Genomic DNA, 16,269 nt, shown 5'->3' on the forward strand with positions numbered 1-16,269 from the left:
GAGGCCGTTGCCAGTACCGCCTGACTGGCCTTCGTGCCGGTGGCACATAAAAGCACCCACTACACTCTCAGAGTGGTTGGAGTTAGGAAGGGCATCCAGCTGTAGAAACTCTGCCAAATCAGATTGGAGCCTGGTGTAGCCATGTGGCTCACCAGTCCTCAGTCAAATTGTCCAACCCATGCTAGCATGGAAAGCAGACGTTAAATGATGATGATGATGATAATACAGAGCACATCAGCTTTTTGAGGTCATTTGTATTAATTCAGAAAACAATGCCTAGCTGATCAAAGAAAAGCTGTATTTGGAAACAAATTGGTACAAATGACCTTGTGAATCCTTTTATCACACCTATTAAAGGAGTTCATCATTAGCATCAATGACTGCTTCAATACAGAGTTGGAAGTGTTGCTATGCTCAGTTTGAATGATCCTTTATCAATTTTGAACCTAGTACTGGTTATGGTGGACTTGAGAGATTGTGTAGTGTTATGGGGTGTTAATTGACCTCTCTCTCAACTATGCTTCATATCTATTAGTCCAGTGGATTGAGGTCTGGTAAGTTAGGAGGCTATGTGTCTGGGAGAACATGATCATGGAGATTGGCATGTATCCATGCTTGGGTTGTCCTAGCTTTATGAGATGGCACAGAGTCTTGCTGGATGAGGTACAGTCTTCTATTGCATACTCTGTCTATCCAGAACTTCACAAGCTTCTCCAAAACCTCTGTGTAGACAATAACCCTGATTCTTAAACCCTGTGAAAGATAAAGTGAGGAAGCATGATATCTCCCTTGTTGCTGAGACTCTCAGAACCATCACCGTTGCTGGGGACTTAGTATGCATAGCTGCTGGAACCCCATTTGGGTCTCTGCATAACCATCTCTCATTCCTTCAGATTACCTTTTGTTCCTAATCAAAGTTTTTATTATCAGAGAAAGACCAAAACATTCCAGCTTCTTGGTGTTTTAACTTATTTGGCCAGCACTATGCATGGATTGAATGATTCTCTCTTATCATGTCCAACATAAACTAACTCCTCCACATCACATATGACTTGTACTGGATGTCCTCAAGCACAACTCTTCTGGTGGTGCATTCGGAAACTTTGAGGTCCTTCTCTTCTAGTTCTGTTACATATTTTGCTATGAATACAAGATCATCAACATATAGTAGTCCCTATGGACACCTGGTCTTAAATGTCTCTGTTATGGTCTAGAGGATGATAATAAATAAGAGGGGTCTGAGAACTAGAATTTGTTGGACACTAAAGTCATCACTGAACTCATGGCTAACTCCTGCCTTACAAATAGCACCACTGTACATGGTTTGTACTTTCACAAGCCATTCATCTGTTCCTAGCTTCCTCAGAGATCACATCTCAGAGTGAGGTAGTCTGTCGAAAGCTTTCTCTAGATTAATAAATGCCAAGTACAATGGCTTATTCTTAAGTAAATACTTCTCTTGTAATTGCTTGACTATGAGAGGAGTATTGATAATGCTTCTCTCAGGCACAAAGCCAAACAGAAGTTTGGCTTTGTGCCTTATAGAAGCACTATTGACACTATTTTCATAATTAGGCTACTGTATCTAACCTAATTCTGTTCCTAATTAATTGGGCTATAACCCTCTCCATAACTTTTATCACCTGGTCCGGCAATTTGATGCTGCTATAATTACATCAATCTAAGGCATTCTCCCTTATCATTGTAGCAGCTGAGTATAATGCTGCTACACCAGTCATTAGGGATTACATCTTCTTGAATAACCTGATTAGCTATACTGGTAACTAGACAGTATCCAACTCTACCAGATATTTTAAGCATCCTAGTGATAACTCTTGATGAACAAGGGCTTTCCCTGTCTTCTTATTTTTAATTGACTTATCTATCATACTGCTGTCAACTAGGATAGCTGGTCAGTCTGTTAAGTTCTTATAAAAGAAATTGCCTTTCTCCCATTCATTCTCTGCATTTAATAGATTGTCATAGTAGACCTTCTATGACACTTTCTTTTCAGAATACCTAAATGCAAGCATGTTTGTGTACGTCTGTCTATCTGTCTGCTTGCCTCTATATGTGTGTATGTGTGTATATATATGTGTGTGTGTGTGTTTGTATATATATATATATGTTCTTATGTATGTATCAAAACAGAAAGTTGGAAAATTTTTTGGGTATTATCTATTCACTATTATACTTGTTCCATTTGCTAATAGAAATTATTTCTCTCCTTTCTGTACTACTAAGTTTGCTCTTTATTTTAGCTCCCAACTATCTGCATGACCATTTCATTTAGATGTGAATTTTGTATTATTTGAATCTCTCTGCTAGAAAAATTTCTCACAGGAAATTTCTTACATATTTAACCTACATGTACAATTTTGCAATTCCTGTTAGTAAAAGGAAACATGTGTAATGGTGAATCAATAATTTTACCAGCCTCCTATTTTGATATGTAATTACTCTGCGAGCAATATTTCCAGAATTTACCACTCTAATGTGTACTGCACATGAATGTAAGTACATACAGAATTGAAAAACTGGAATAAGCAGAGGTGCTTCAAGAGGATTCATCTTGGATTTTAACCATACCTACATAATATGTATATATGCAATTAGATGTGTGTGTGTGTGTGTGTGTGTGTGTGTGTGTGTGTTTGTTTGTATCTATTGTATATAAGTATGGGTAGGAAGGTGTAAACGTTGATGAAGGTGGTTGGTAAACCTCTCTCCTTTAACTGAGAGTATTTCTGCTATAGTGTTGATTACTTTTTAATTACAACTCAGGGCAACACTATGTCTATTGATTTCTAGATTTTTCAGCATCATTGTTAAACCATTAACTTATTTAGATAAGTGAATTTAGATTGTATATTTATACGATCTCTCTGTTTCTTATTTGCCTGTTTTAAGCTATCTCAGAATGCAAAGAGCCAGAACAAATACCATTAAGTATCAAGTCCAATGTTCTTACAATTCTGCCAGTCCACTAACCTGGATTGCTTTATTTTATTGACTCTGTAAGAACGAAAGGAGAAGTTGACCTCAGCAGGATTTGAACTCAGAACACTGTTTGTCAGAACACATAACATGAAGCATTCTATTTGATGCATTAATGGCACTGATAATTTACCACCTAGCTTTGTATTGCTGTTGTTGTTTAGTCCAGATCATCTCTGATTTATAATTAAATGATCCAAGTCCATCAAATCAGGTCTAATGTAACTATAACAACTGTATCTGATCAACTTTTTTCTCTGTATGAGTGTGTTTGTGTGTGTGAAAAATATTAAGATGTTTTTGATGCAGATTTGGCACATGAAGTTACCATGTAAAAATACCCTAGTTAGATTATTTCTGTCTGGGAAATTTAAGCAAAATACCAAAAAAAAAAGTTTCATCTAATTTCATGATATTTGTTGTCTTTATTTTTTTTTTCTTGGTGTAATTATATCATCAATTACATCACAGCTTCTAATTATCTTTATGGGAAAATCTCAATTAATTGGATGCAAGGCTACTAAAATGCAAGAAGATGGTGATGTACTTAGTGAAGCACACACGCACAGAAAACATTTTTAATAAATTTGAAATATGTCCTTTAGCTGGAAGAAAAGTGGAGATAATTTCAAGAAAATAAAAACTCCATGCTTCCCTGGGAGTTACTACTAGGTTTTTGGTTTCTTCCTTTAGTTGAGAGGCAACTTTCAATTCATTAAGAATATTTTGTATAGGTCATTAAGTACATTACCACTTTGTAGAATTATTTTCATTCAAGTGTTAGATCACTGGAAGTTTTTTTTAGCTCTTTAGCTCTTTGTTTTTTTCTTGCGCTAATATGATGTATAGGTGCAGGTATAGCAGTGCAATTAAAATGTATACTTTGTAAAAATGATGTTCCACTTTGAGTCTCACTGCAAAGAACCTTGAGCAAAAAGTGTTTGCTACATTAAATCTAGGCTAGCCAATGCTTTGTGAGTGAATTTGGCAGATGGAAACTGTGAGGAATTCTATCATATTTATATACATGACACAGGCATCACTGTGTGGTTAGGAAGTCCGTTTCCTCTCATGGTTTCAGATTGCCTGGGTCTATATCTTCTACTATAGCCCCAAGTCAACAAAGGCTGTGTAAGTGGATTTGGTAAATGGAAACTAAAAGAAGCCTGTTGTATGTATGTGTATATATCACCATTATCATTGTACACCCATGTTCCATGCTGACATGGGTTAGACAGTTTGACAGGGATCCAATGTGTCAAGGGCTGCATTGTACTCTAGTGTTTGCTTTGGCATGGTTTCTGCAGTTAGATGCCCTTCCTAATGTCAATCAATTTACAATGTGTACTGGGTGCTCTTCTTCATGCTTCTGGCACTTTTGAGGTCACTATGCACCTTGCCAGTGTACAAAACACAAAAAGAGTTTTTCATCCTTATGTTAGATGAGGCTTAAGGCAAGAGAGAAGAAGTTGGGATAGAGCAGGTTCTTGTGGAAGAGCTACATGGCTATTCACATTTAGGAAAGAATGAGAGAATGAATTGGTGGTATCTCCAAGGAGATAAATAGGGTGATGAGGGATCCAGGTGACACCTCAAGGTATAAAATGTGTAGTAGTGGGATATATATATGTATATGATGTGTGTGTGTGTGTGTGTGTGTGAATTCTCTCTGCCCAGTGCAAACATAGAAAGACGAACATTAAGATGATGGTAATTTATGTTTTATGTCCCTGTGTTTCAGTGGTTACACAAAAAGAGACCAATAGAATAAGTAGCAAACTTAATAAGTACTGGGGTTGACTGGATCAATGCAACCTTTCAAGGCAATGTCCTGGCATGGCACAAGAAAAACAAGAAACAATCAAATACATCACTAATCTGTGTTTTATATTCCGGGGCAAAGAAACATTGAAATTATGGCTCAGCAGTTTTATTCTCTAACACCTGTCTAACATTCCCCCACTATTCCTCCACCATATCACCACCACTACCATCATCCTCATTGGAGGATAGCATATTCTATATCTTTTGCGTCTCATTCATATTTGAGGTCACTAAAATTGGTGTTGCATTGTAATGCATGTGGATTATATTTACCTAATTTCTCCCTATCTGTTGTATATTTCCTAATTTCACTGTCCTCCAACAAATGCAGTTATTGCACATACATCATAGTGGCAACCTTTATTTCAATTCAAACACAAAATGTCACTGATGCCAACAGAGACAGCTATTTGCTAAAATATTTCCATCGATTTTTTTTTTCCCCTTGAGACATCATGGTATCATTAACTCAAGCCCATCATACATAAACTGATTGTTATTCTTATATTCATATCTTTGTTGCTGTTGTTATCACTTGGCATAGGGAGTTGAGCTAATAATTCTGCAAATTCAATTGTTATGTGTAGTTTCAGGCTTTTCAGTTCTAATTTCAAATTTAGCTTCCTTTAGCTTTGCATTGAGTAGAAGAGGCAATGTTGATAATAGTAGGGTTTGAATATAAAACAGGAAGGAATAATAGATAAAATACTGGTAGGCGTTTTATCAGAGTTCTACTGTCAAAACTCTTTAAAATATTTCTTACAAAGCACAATAATTCTGAGTTATAAGAGAGAGAAAATGTAATTTTATAAAGTTTTAGTAGCAGATTAAACAGATAGGTTGTGGCGAAAATGAACTGCAAGTTATAAACTTCATCAACATTGTGATGTCCATTTTTCAAAGCTTGAATGGGTCAGATGAAATTCATCAAGGCAGATTTTTTGTAGTCACCAATCCTCACCTGCTTCCAAGTAACACAATTCCTACCCTAGTTCCTTGAACAAGAACAGTACAGTGGCCAGGCATGTTTTCATTGAAGATTGCAAATGAACAACACCACTTGTATTTTGGTAACATTTGTTTGCAATTAGCACACAACTTCAAGGCAAGGAAACATAAATAGATATATATATGTGTATATATGTATATACATGCATGCACGCACACACACATTTTGTTTGAGCTTCTACCTATCAAATCCATTCACAAAGCTTTGGTTGGTCCAGGGCTATGGTAAAGGAGACATGCACAAGGTTCCAAGTAGTTAAGAAGCTTACTTCACTAATTGTGAAGTAAACTTCTTAACTACACGGCCATGCCAATACCTCAGTCTATACATTTAACTGGTGGCATATTATGTTGACATAAACCACAGGATGTCTGAAACAACATTTCAGGGAAAGCATTTAACAGACACTCCATCAGTTATGACAATTGGGGTTACTGTTGATCTGATCAATGGAACAATCTGTTCATAAGATTAACATGCAAGTGGCTGAGCACTCCACAAATATGCAGGCCCTTTACATAGTTCTCAAGGAGTTCAGCATGATATAGTGTGTGACAAGGCTGGTCCTTTGAAATACAGGTACTACTCATTTTTGCAAGCTGAGTGAACTGGAGCAACATAAAACAAAGTGTCTTGCTCAAGGACGCATTGTGCCACTGGGAATCGAACTCATGGTCTTGAGATTGTGAGCCAAATACTGTAACCACTCAGTCATGTGCCTTCACTTGGGGAAATCATTTAGGATTGGATAAAATTACAATAGTAGAAAAGGAAAAAATAAAAGTTGTGTGGATTGTCACAAAGACAAATATTTTCTAACACTAACAGAAAAGAGCACATTACATGAGACAACATTGAAATACCATCTATATAATACAACATTGAAATACCATCTATATAATTCAACATTGACATCTACCATGTGTTTGGTTCCAAAAGCATAAAAAGGATCAATTATTATATAGATAATTAAAATACCATCAGAGCTCACTAAAAGAACTGTTTTAATATACAATGGGGGATTGTCAGTAAACGGAGAGGCCAGCAGTTTATTGGAGAATCAGATATGCCTGAAGCAGAACTATCAAAGATTTTTGTGATTATTTTACAATAATGGAAAATTATATTTAGAGGAAAATTCAGTAAAAATAAGAAAGAAAATTTGATATTAAAAGCAGATTTCACACTTTGAAAATTTATCCAAAGATGTAAAACAGTGGAATGAAGCAAATTAGAGAGGTTACACTCAGCAGAGAAATGAATGCCAGTTCATAACCAAATATTAGTTGATATGCCAATGTATATGGTATCTGTTTCCAACCACATGAATAAACTGAAGTTTAACTAGGTAGACCAAATACAAGAAATTCTATGATCTGATGGCTCAGTATCATATATACTCACTCATTCTACTTCTAATAGGTATGGTAGATCCAATCGTGTAAAATTATAATTATTGGAAAATAAGTATCTCTATAATTTATTTTTTCATCAGTAAAGGAGCTAAGCTGAAGCATTGAGTAGCAAGCAATGCATGATCCCTTTCAGGTAGAATGCAGAGGGTTCTGCAGAGCATACAACATGCCAGGCATTAACAGGTACCATTTGGCAGAAGACGATCAAGTTGGCTACGGACACAGCAGAGGTTGCCATCTCAAGGTGGCAATGGATCAGTGGGTATGAGCCCTAGAAGAGATAGTGGTACCATGAGTAATGCTTACTAGACACGAACTGGAGCTTGATCATACCTGGCAGATCACCTGAGTGCGTCTGTCTAATTGTCGAAAGACACAAAACACTTAATGACCCCTGGAAATATAATTGATGATGTGTCCAGTTGCATCATAGGATAACATGGAAAAATAACTCTATCAAGATTTTAATATCCTTGCTAAATATAGATCATAATATGAAGAGATAATTGATATTTGTCAATAAATAACTGCAGTTAAATAGTCAAACATACATTTCATAAAACAACACATATCAAATCATACCAAAGAAAGACAATTCAGTTAAGAAAATAAACAATATTTTCTTTTAATTGAAATGAATATACAATAATAAGAAACTTCACAAGAAAAGGACAAAACAATAATGTAACAGCTATTACGATGCCAAATTCTTATCTGGAAATCCTAAGTTTAATGTTGTCCTACAGGAACAATTAACTGAAAGCCAAACAAGTGAGAAGGAGAATAACATGCAAACAAAAGTCTGAAGGGAAATTAAGAGTAAAATATACAAAGTTAGGATAACCAAGCAGGCAAAAGGTAAGACAGACAACTTTAAAACATCGGTACAATATAGATAAGAATCAAATCAGAAGGAAAAAATCAAAAATCACACAAATTTAATTACCAAATTGTTTCCGATAGAGCTGGCAGCCTGACAGAAGAAGGAAAGAATTTGAAAGAAAATATAACAATATGAAATTGTATATTTCTAGCGGCAAATATTTAAAGACAGAAGACAAAAAAGAACAGGAAATAATAATGTGCTAGATATTTACTGAAATAAACTCATTAAATATCAAATTATTTGCAAAATGAGACCATAATTATATCTTTATTAGGATTTCATCAATGTCTGATTCCTCAAGCTAGGAAAGGAAATCTATTGTTCTGTTCTATTACTCTCATTACCATATATTTGGCTCTGTTCTATGCCATATCTGTGAACTGCTCATTGACTTCATTAAAGTTTCCTTTCTCATTTGTTCTCTGTTTTGTAATTAATATCAATTTATTGTATCAATAAAATTTCTTTGCACTAATTGTTGCTTTTCACTGCTATTATTATGATGATCCCATAACGTGATATAGAAACTGCTGGTAAATAAGTAAAGGGATTTGGGTTGATTGGGTTGGGTTCATTTAAAAATAAAAAAATAAAATGTTTTCTTGAACTAGTTCAAGTTGTTGATACATCACAATATTTGAGATTTATTAATATCATAACTTTTCAGCATCATGTTTAGAGATGAAACACTTTTTTAATTTTTACACCTACAAATTCTGCCAAGATTGACTTTCGCTTTCATCTTTTTGGAGTTGATAAAATAAGTACCAGCTGAGTACTGGGGTCTATGTAATCGACTTAGCCCCACTCTGAAATTGCTTATATGTACATGTGTGTGTGTGTGTGTGTGTGTGTGTGTGTGTGTGTGAATGTGTGTGTGTGCATGTGTGTGTGTGTGCATATGTGTACATGTGTGTGTGTGTGTGTGTGTGTGTGTGTGAGTATGTGTGTGTGTTCAAATGAGTGTGTGTTGTGCATCACACATTTGCATGAATGGTGTTTACATTCCCCGTTGATATTACATCTGGCCACTCTGCACTTTCAAAGAAATCCTTTGCTTGAAAATGGGTAAAGATTGCTTACAGAAAGGCCAACCAGCCTAAGAAGCCACTTCAAAATATGTCTCTGTCCAACCCATGCTAGCATGGAAAAGTAGACAAAAAAAATGTTAAAATGTGTAAATATATATGTATATAAGTTTTGGTGTGTGTGTGATAGTTGAGATGACTGACATAGATTGAAACATCTCTAAAAACTGGATAAGACAAAAATAATATTAATAATAAAGATAAAGGAAGCCAGAAATGAAGCAGAAGCTGATTGAAGATTATCTATGGAAACAAAGCTTATCAATAAAAGAGGCAATATCCTTTGGCACATTGATAACTGATCAGATTCTCATTCAATCAATGTTCTAGACATTAGATCTATACATCACCCCAGACTGGTTTCAAATTAGGATACTTGATTTTTAAACTGAGTAAAATTTTAATGCGAGATTTTTATTATCCTTTCTTTATTTCAGATAGAATTCATTGATTCTTTTGTATATATTTGCATAAATTATTGATCATGTTATCCTACTCTTGTTGAACTTGCATTGTAAACATTTCTATAACTCAATCGACATGATTTTAAAATAAGAATGGTTATTCTTTTGACTTGCAGATTAAAGCACTAAAATAGAATGCCTTGCTTATGAATGTGCATGGGAATAAGGTAGAAATACAAGTAAATCATTTTAGTTGCTCATCCTTATTGCATCAATAACAAAGGGAAAAAGTAATGTGCTTGAGTGTTTGATCCCACTTGTGTGGTCTTATGTTGTCTGAAAGAAATATTAAGAAATTTTAAGTTGAAAATAAAAATATTGCTAAGCAAGTCACATGACAAACTCCCTCAACTGAGTGGAGATTTTTATATGTTATGTCTTATGTGTTATGCATTTATATATATGTTATGCCTTTATTCATTTTAGAAATAAGGAACTGAAGTGTATAGATGTATTTTATTGCATTGTTATGGCTTATGACTATATTGTATTGAAAGGACTGGTTCTTGTCTGATCACCAAAATTAATCACCATTGAGCCTTATTAGCATTTACAAGGGTAACTACCTAGGAAACCTAGATGCTATAGGAATTAACATTTGAAGAATAGGCATTAAGAAGTTCAGTTCTCAAATACATGGTTTGGGCTTCTGTTTCCCTGTGCAAGACCTTGAGCAAGTGTCTTCTTTTATTGCCCTGAGCTGACTAAAACCTTCTGAGTGGATTCAGTTGATGGAAACTGAAAACGTATTTGTATATATTATTATCATTGACATCCTCCTTCCATGTTGGCTTGGGTTGGATGGTTTATTAGGATCAGTGAGGATGACATCAAACTCCATTCTTTTGTTTTGGCATGGTTTCTATGGCTGGATTCTTTTCCTAAATCCAATTACTTTACAGAGTGTTCTAAGTAACTTGTTTTGTGATAGCAGCACTAGTGAGGTCACTAAGTAACTCATATGACAAGCTCCCTCAAATGAGTAGAGATTTTTTCTGCCTCCTTGTTGAATTTATCTTCCCATATAGACCGGTATTGTTTTATTGTCCTGCCAGAGTATCCCACTACCCTTCACACACCAGAATGAGATCTGAGAGTGGTGTTTCCAATAAAGTCACTGACATTTTCATCATGCAATTGGTAGTACTGATTTATCTAATCACCAGCAGCAGACCATTTTTTCCTTTTGATCAAACCTGATTAGTATATTTATATACTAAATACTTAGACACAGTTATGACTGTGTGATTAGGAAGTTCATTCACAACCACATGGTCTGTGCATCACCATGAGAAAGTAGCTTCTACTATAGTTCCTGGCCAACCAGTACCTTGTGAATGATTTGGATAGATGAAAACTGTGTAGAAGCTTATTGTGTGCATTTGTGTTTGTCCCCATACCACTTGACAGTTGGTGCTGGTTTGTTTACATTCCTGTAACTTAGTGGTTCAACAAAAAAGACCAGTATCACAAGTACCAGACTTAGAATGAAAATAATTTCTGAAATTGCTTTGAATGACTAAATCCTTCAGGATTACTGAAACAAGTAAAAGACAAAAGATATGTATATTCTCTTCGTTCTATCAAAGACCTTCTGCCTACCAGATTTACCCACAAGGCTTTGGTCAGCCCAAGGCTGTATTAGAGGATGCTGCACAGTGAGACTGAATCCAAGGGTGTTCTGAACACATGTCCCTATACAATTTCAATGCATTATCATTCCGATATAAAGCACATTATGGAAAGATGAGTGTTAAGATTTGAAGTTGAGCTTTCATGGACTTTAGCAAATTTGTATCTATGTGTAACCAGCAACTTCTGAAGTATGGATGGCCCTTCAGAGTTATTTGGGGATTTCAAATTGTGTCAGTAGAGTCTAATCCTTTGTGACATTGCACACACTGTTGGGGATCTCCCATAATTCTCTCAAAATACAGTGTAATCAATGCTGAGAGAGTGAAAGAGGGAAGTATCGATCCCATTAAATTATTAGTACTCTATTAATTGACCCTTAAAAGTTGAAAGGCAAAATTGATTTTGGTAAGATTTGAACTCAGAATGCAGAGAGACAGATCAAATAATGCAAGTAGACATTCTATGTGGCATTCTAAAAACTCTGCCAATTCATTGCTTTAAGCAATTTTGTACCTGATGGTAATTAACATTTTACAATCATAGCCATCATTGGCAATGAAAACAGCAGCAGTAGCGATCAACATTAGTATCTCCACTAAGCTGCAATTATTAACCTACTGACACACTGTCTCTTCTTTCTATCTGTTCTAGTAGTTCCTGATCCACAACCCTCACACTATCTCTCTTTCTCTTATCATTACTACTCTCTCACCAATATGTCAAAGACTTTTTACTCAGCCCTTCCTCCCTGTAACTGAAACTTTTAGTCTCCCCCACCTTCTATTATATGATTTTCACAGATATCGATCTACAGATGTTGTAGTAAAAACATTAACTCTTCGTTTTTTCTTGGATTAGGCAATGAAAAATCATGAAAGAAAAAGCCCGATCAAAAACCTTTGTAATCAACCGTTAGCTTTTATGTAGTTGTTCAGCCTTCTTTATAAAATAATCAAATGTCCTTCAATTAATTTTATACTCTCTTTAAAATAAAATAGGAATCATGTGCTTCAGTGCTAATTTTTTTTCTACTGCATTTAATTCTAATTTCTGTAGCTTTAAGAATATGAGAAATAAATATTCCAACTGAGTTAGATAAAATGTTTGAAATGGCTATTTTAAAAAAATGATAAAATTGGTGTCTATTGTCCTAATCTCTGATTATTGTCAGAGATGTTTTATTCCTGGATGTGTTCACTACAGTAGACTGATATCAACGTAAAACATCTTTATTTTAAAATTTACGTTCTTTATCCCCTAGGCAAATGACATTCATGTATGCAAATATCCTGATACTCTGCAAAATATTAGAGTATTACTCACAAATGTGGAACATCACAGCTGCTCACTTCAACATAGATGTTCTGTTAGAACATACTATACTGTGGTAGATATCATGAGAGAAACTCTCATATTGGCTTTTGATGCAAAATGCATTGTTGTTTATATTTGCACCAAAAGCCAATATGAGAATTTCTCTCATGATATCTACCACAGTATATATATAATATAGTTTCTCTCATGATATCTACCACAGTATATATATAGAACATCAACATTTAAGTAGGCATAAATATTACCCCTCAGTATTAATACTGCCTCTGTCGTTAATAAATATTACTACTGCTATGCACGCAATCATTTTGGACTGCACTCAAAGAAGCATCACTTGATTGACTGGCATAAAGTTACAGACCCCTGCCTCTGGCCTACAAGTTTGCTGTCTCCTTTCTCTGCCTTTTCTATCATTTCAGTAATGGCCGCTGCTCTGTTCAATTATTCTTGTTCCCTACACTAATCCCTACAGTGAAGGCACATGGCATAGTGATTATAGTATTCAGCTCACAATCGTAAGGTTCCCAACAGTTCATTGTGTCCTTGAGCAAGATGCTTTATTTCATGTTGCTCCAGTCCACTTAGCTGGCAAAAACTAGTTGTACCTGTATTTTAAAGGGCCAGCCTTGTATCGTTCTGTGTCACACTGAATCTCCCTGAGAACTACATAAGGAGTACACATGCATGTGGAGTGCTCAGCCACTTGCACACTCCATTGATTGGACCAACTGGAACCCTTGTGATTGTAACCAGTGGAGTACTAGTTAATGACTATATTTGGGCCTTCCCCTTCAGAACGTTGGCCCTGTGGAATGTCTCCCCTTCTCATGTCTTTTCTGCAAGTAATGACTTACAAAAATAGTTAAAGGAATGTTAATGGTATCAATCTCACAAGTGTCAGAAAGCCTAGGGCATAGGCATAATCCCATTCTCCCTCAGACTCAATAAATTAAAGTTGCAAAATAGGAACCTATGGGACAGGAGTTGAAACAAACACTACATCTCTGCTGTTAGACATCATACCCTTTTGTATTTGAATCTTGGCATTATAAATTATAACTGATACAAGTGCATCACATGTATGATGCACTTGTATAGTATAATGTTCACCAGTATGTGTGATATAATGTTCTCCAACATGTGTTGCACAACATTCACCAGTATGTGTGTGGTATTTTGTTCACCAGTATATGTGGCATAATGTTTGCCAGCAAGCAGTGATTTTATTAAGACATCATCTCTAAGTGATTGCCATCCAAAGTTAACTGAAAAGCTCACTGTGTTGCCATGAGACATAATTATATTCTGCCAGATGTTGAAGTAGTGTTTCAATGTCTTTTTTGTTTTGTTTTTTAAGCTAGAGATCTATAACCCAGTTCCATACTACATATTGGGTCATCCAATAGATAATGCGTTTTTTTTTTATACTCCTTTTATTTTTCAAAATTAAGATAAACAAAATTCTTTTTTAATCTAAAATATACTCTCCTTCATTTTCTACAATGATCTTCCATCTAACTGGTAGACTTGAAAGGCTCCTCTTCCAAAATTCACTTGTCCCTGATGAAAAATACTCCTCCAGTATTATTCTCATGTCGTCTACAGAATTCATATTTTCCCCAGCCAAATGATTTTGAAGACTGTGGAATAAATAATAATCAGATGGGGTAATGTCCGACAAATATGGTGGGTGGAGCATTGTTTCCCATTCAAACTGCTTCGGCCTTTGGAATGTCATCCTCACTGTATGTGGCTGAGCATTCTCCTGATGGAAGAACATCTTTCATCTTGAAACCAAAGATGGTTATTTTCCAGTGGCACACAGGCACCGATGAATGGTTGAATGACCAAGTCCAAGCTTCTCTGCTAGTTCTTCAACAGTTATGATGGGATTTTGTTCAACCAGGGTTTGCAGAATGTTCTCACTGAGCTCTACAGAACTTCCAGGACAATGCTCATCTTCTGGGTTGTAGTTTCCGGATCAGAATTTGTGGAACCACCATTGACACTGGCCTACACTTATTGTCCAATTGCCATATACTCCATTAATATTCCTCACACTTTCTGTTGCAGTGTTGCCTTTACTGAACTCATGAAGCAAAATATGCCGAATATGCTCTTTGTCACTTCCATTATAGATTTGAAAAAATAACTGTTAAAATCGAACTGCACTCTTCAAAACTTTCACCAAGAATAAAGACAAGGTAACATTACTACCTGCTTTTATAGCTAGTTGATGCAGGTAGTTTATCCCAATCCTCTCCAACTTTTAGTTTATGCAATTGAAAAAACGCATTATTTATGGGATGACCCAATACTATCAACTAGAGCCATCTAAGTTAGGCAGAGTTGTCACCCACAAGTAATGACTGAGGATTCTTCCTGCCTCTGTTGTCATCACTTATCACAAATACTTCTAATAGTGTCATCATCAAAACAATTTATAGCAAAATGAAAGACCACTTCCTTATGTGAGGGACACAGTTTGTTGATATAGCAAGCTTCTAATGTTCTCACTTCTGCCCTTACATCTACAGTCATGTCTACTCAATACCTAGGGAACAGAACTATAATACTACCTTCTGAATACTATTTCTTCCACTGGGTCAAGACAAATATAAAGAAAAGTACATGCACACAGAAATAGCAGTTTCAGCAGCCTGGTCTGAGTTGATGGGAGCTAAACAACAACAGCATTAATCTACTTTTAAGATCATTGCTATCAAGTAAGGGAGGGCTCTATACAGTTGCTTGACCTGCTAGAACTAGTAGCTAAATCACCATTAAAGCACACCCTGCCATTTCAGAAATGGGCACATATAAGAATATGATTCTACACATATGAAAGATGAGATGGTCATGGTTGAAATGCCTTTGAGTAATGGGGCTACTTGAACAGGCTTGATCTGGTGCTAAACAACAGCAAAAGTAGCATCAAATACCTGTAACATCACCACCACTGCTTACATCACCAGCTCTACAACCATTGTCATCATCATCATCATCATCACTATCATTGCCAACACTATTACCACAACACATCATCACTATTAACACTGTAAGCAGCATCACCATTACTACCATCACTGCTGCCATCCCTGTCAATAACAATGCCACTACTCACACCACTACAATCACATACACTGCTAATATCACTACCACTTACTACCACTATTAAGGTGGTGAGCTGACAGAATCATTAGCATGCCAGGTGAAATGATTAGTGGCAGTTCATCTATCTTCACATTTTGGGTTCAAATTCTGCTGAGGTTGACTTTAGCCTTTCATCATTTCAGGGTCAATAAAATTGGTACCGGTTGAGCTCTGGGATTGGTGTAATCTATTTACCCTGTCAACCCAAATTGCTGGCTTTGTACCAAAATTTGAAGTCAGTATTACGACCACCACTACTAGAGTGGCAAGCTGGCAGAATTGCTAGGACACTGAGGTTGATGTAATCGACTTAAACCCTCCCCTGAAATTGCTAGCCTTGTGCCAAAATTTGAAATCATCAATATTATTACTACTACTATTAGGATGACATTTTATCTGCCTTCACATTCTGAGTTCAAATCCTGCTGAGGTCGTCTTTTGCCTTCCATTCTTTCAGGTTTGA

At 35.8% G+C, this 16,269-nt stretch overlaps 1 protein-coding gene across 3 annotated transcripts in view; it reads right to left on the bottom strand.

The window, feature by feature from the left end:
- The window catches only part of LOC106874430 (uncharacterized), a 1,214,035-nt gene that overhangs the window by 95,680 nt on the left and 1,102,086 nt on the right, over window positions 1–16,269 (bottom strand). For 2 of the 3 annotated variants that reach the window (XM_052978427.1, XM_052978429.1), the window contains one exon: window positions 8,192–8,218. The exons of the other annotated variant lie outside the window; for it this stretch is intronic. In XM_052978427.1, coding sequence (XP_052834387.1) covers window positions 8,192–8,218 — 27 coding nt within the window. The remainder of the gene's footprint in view (window positions 1–8,191; window positions 8,219–16,269) is intronic. 3 annotated transcript variants of the gene reach the window in all.

Source organism: Octopus bimaculoides, chromosome 2 (assembly GCF_001194135.2).
Source record: "Octopus bimaculoides isolate UCB-OBI-ISO-001 chromosome 2, ASM119413v2, whole genome shotgun sequence".
Lineage (NCBI taxonomy): Eukaryota > Metazoa > Mollusca > Cephalopoda > Octopoda > Octopodidae > Octopus > Octopus bimaculoides.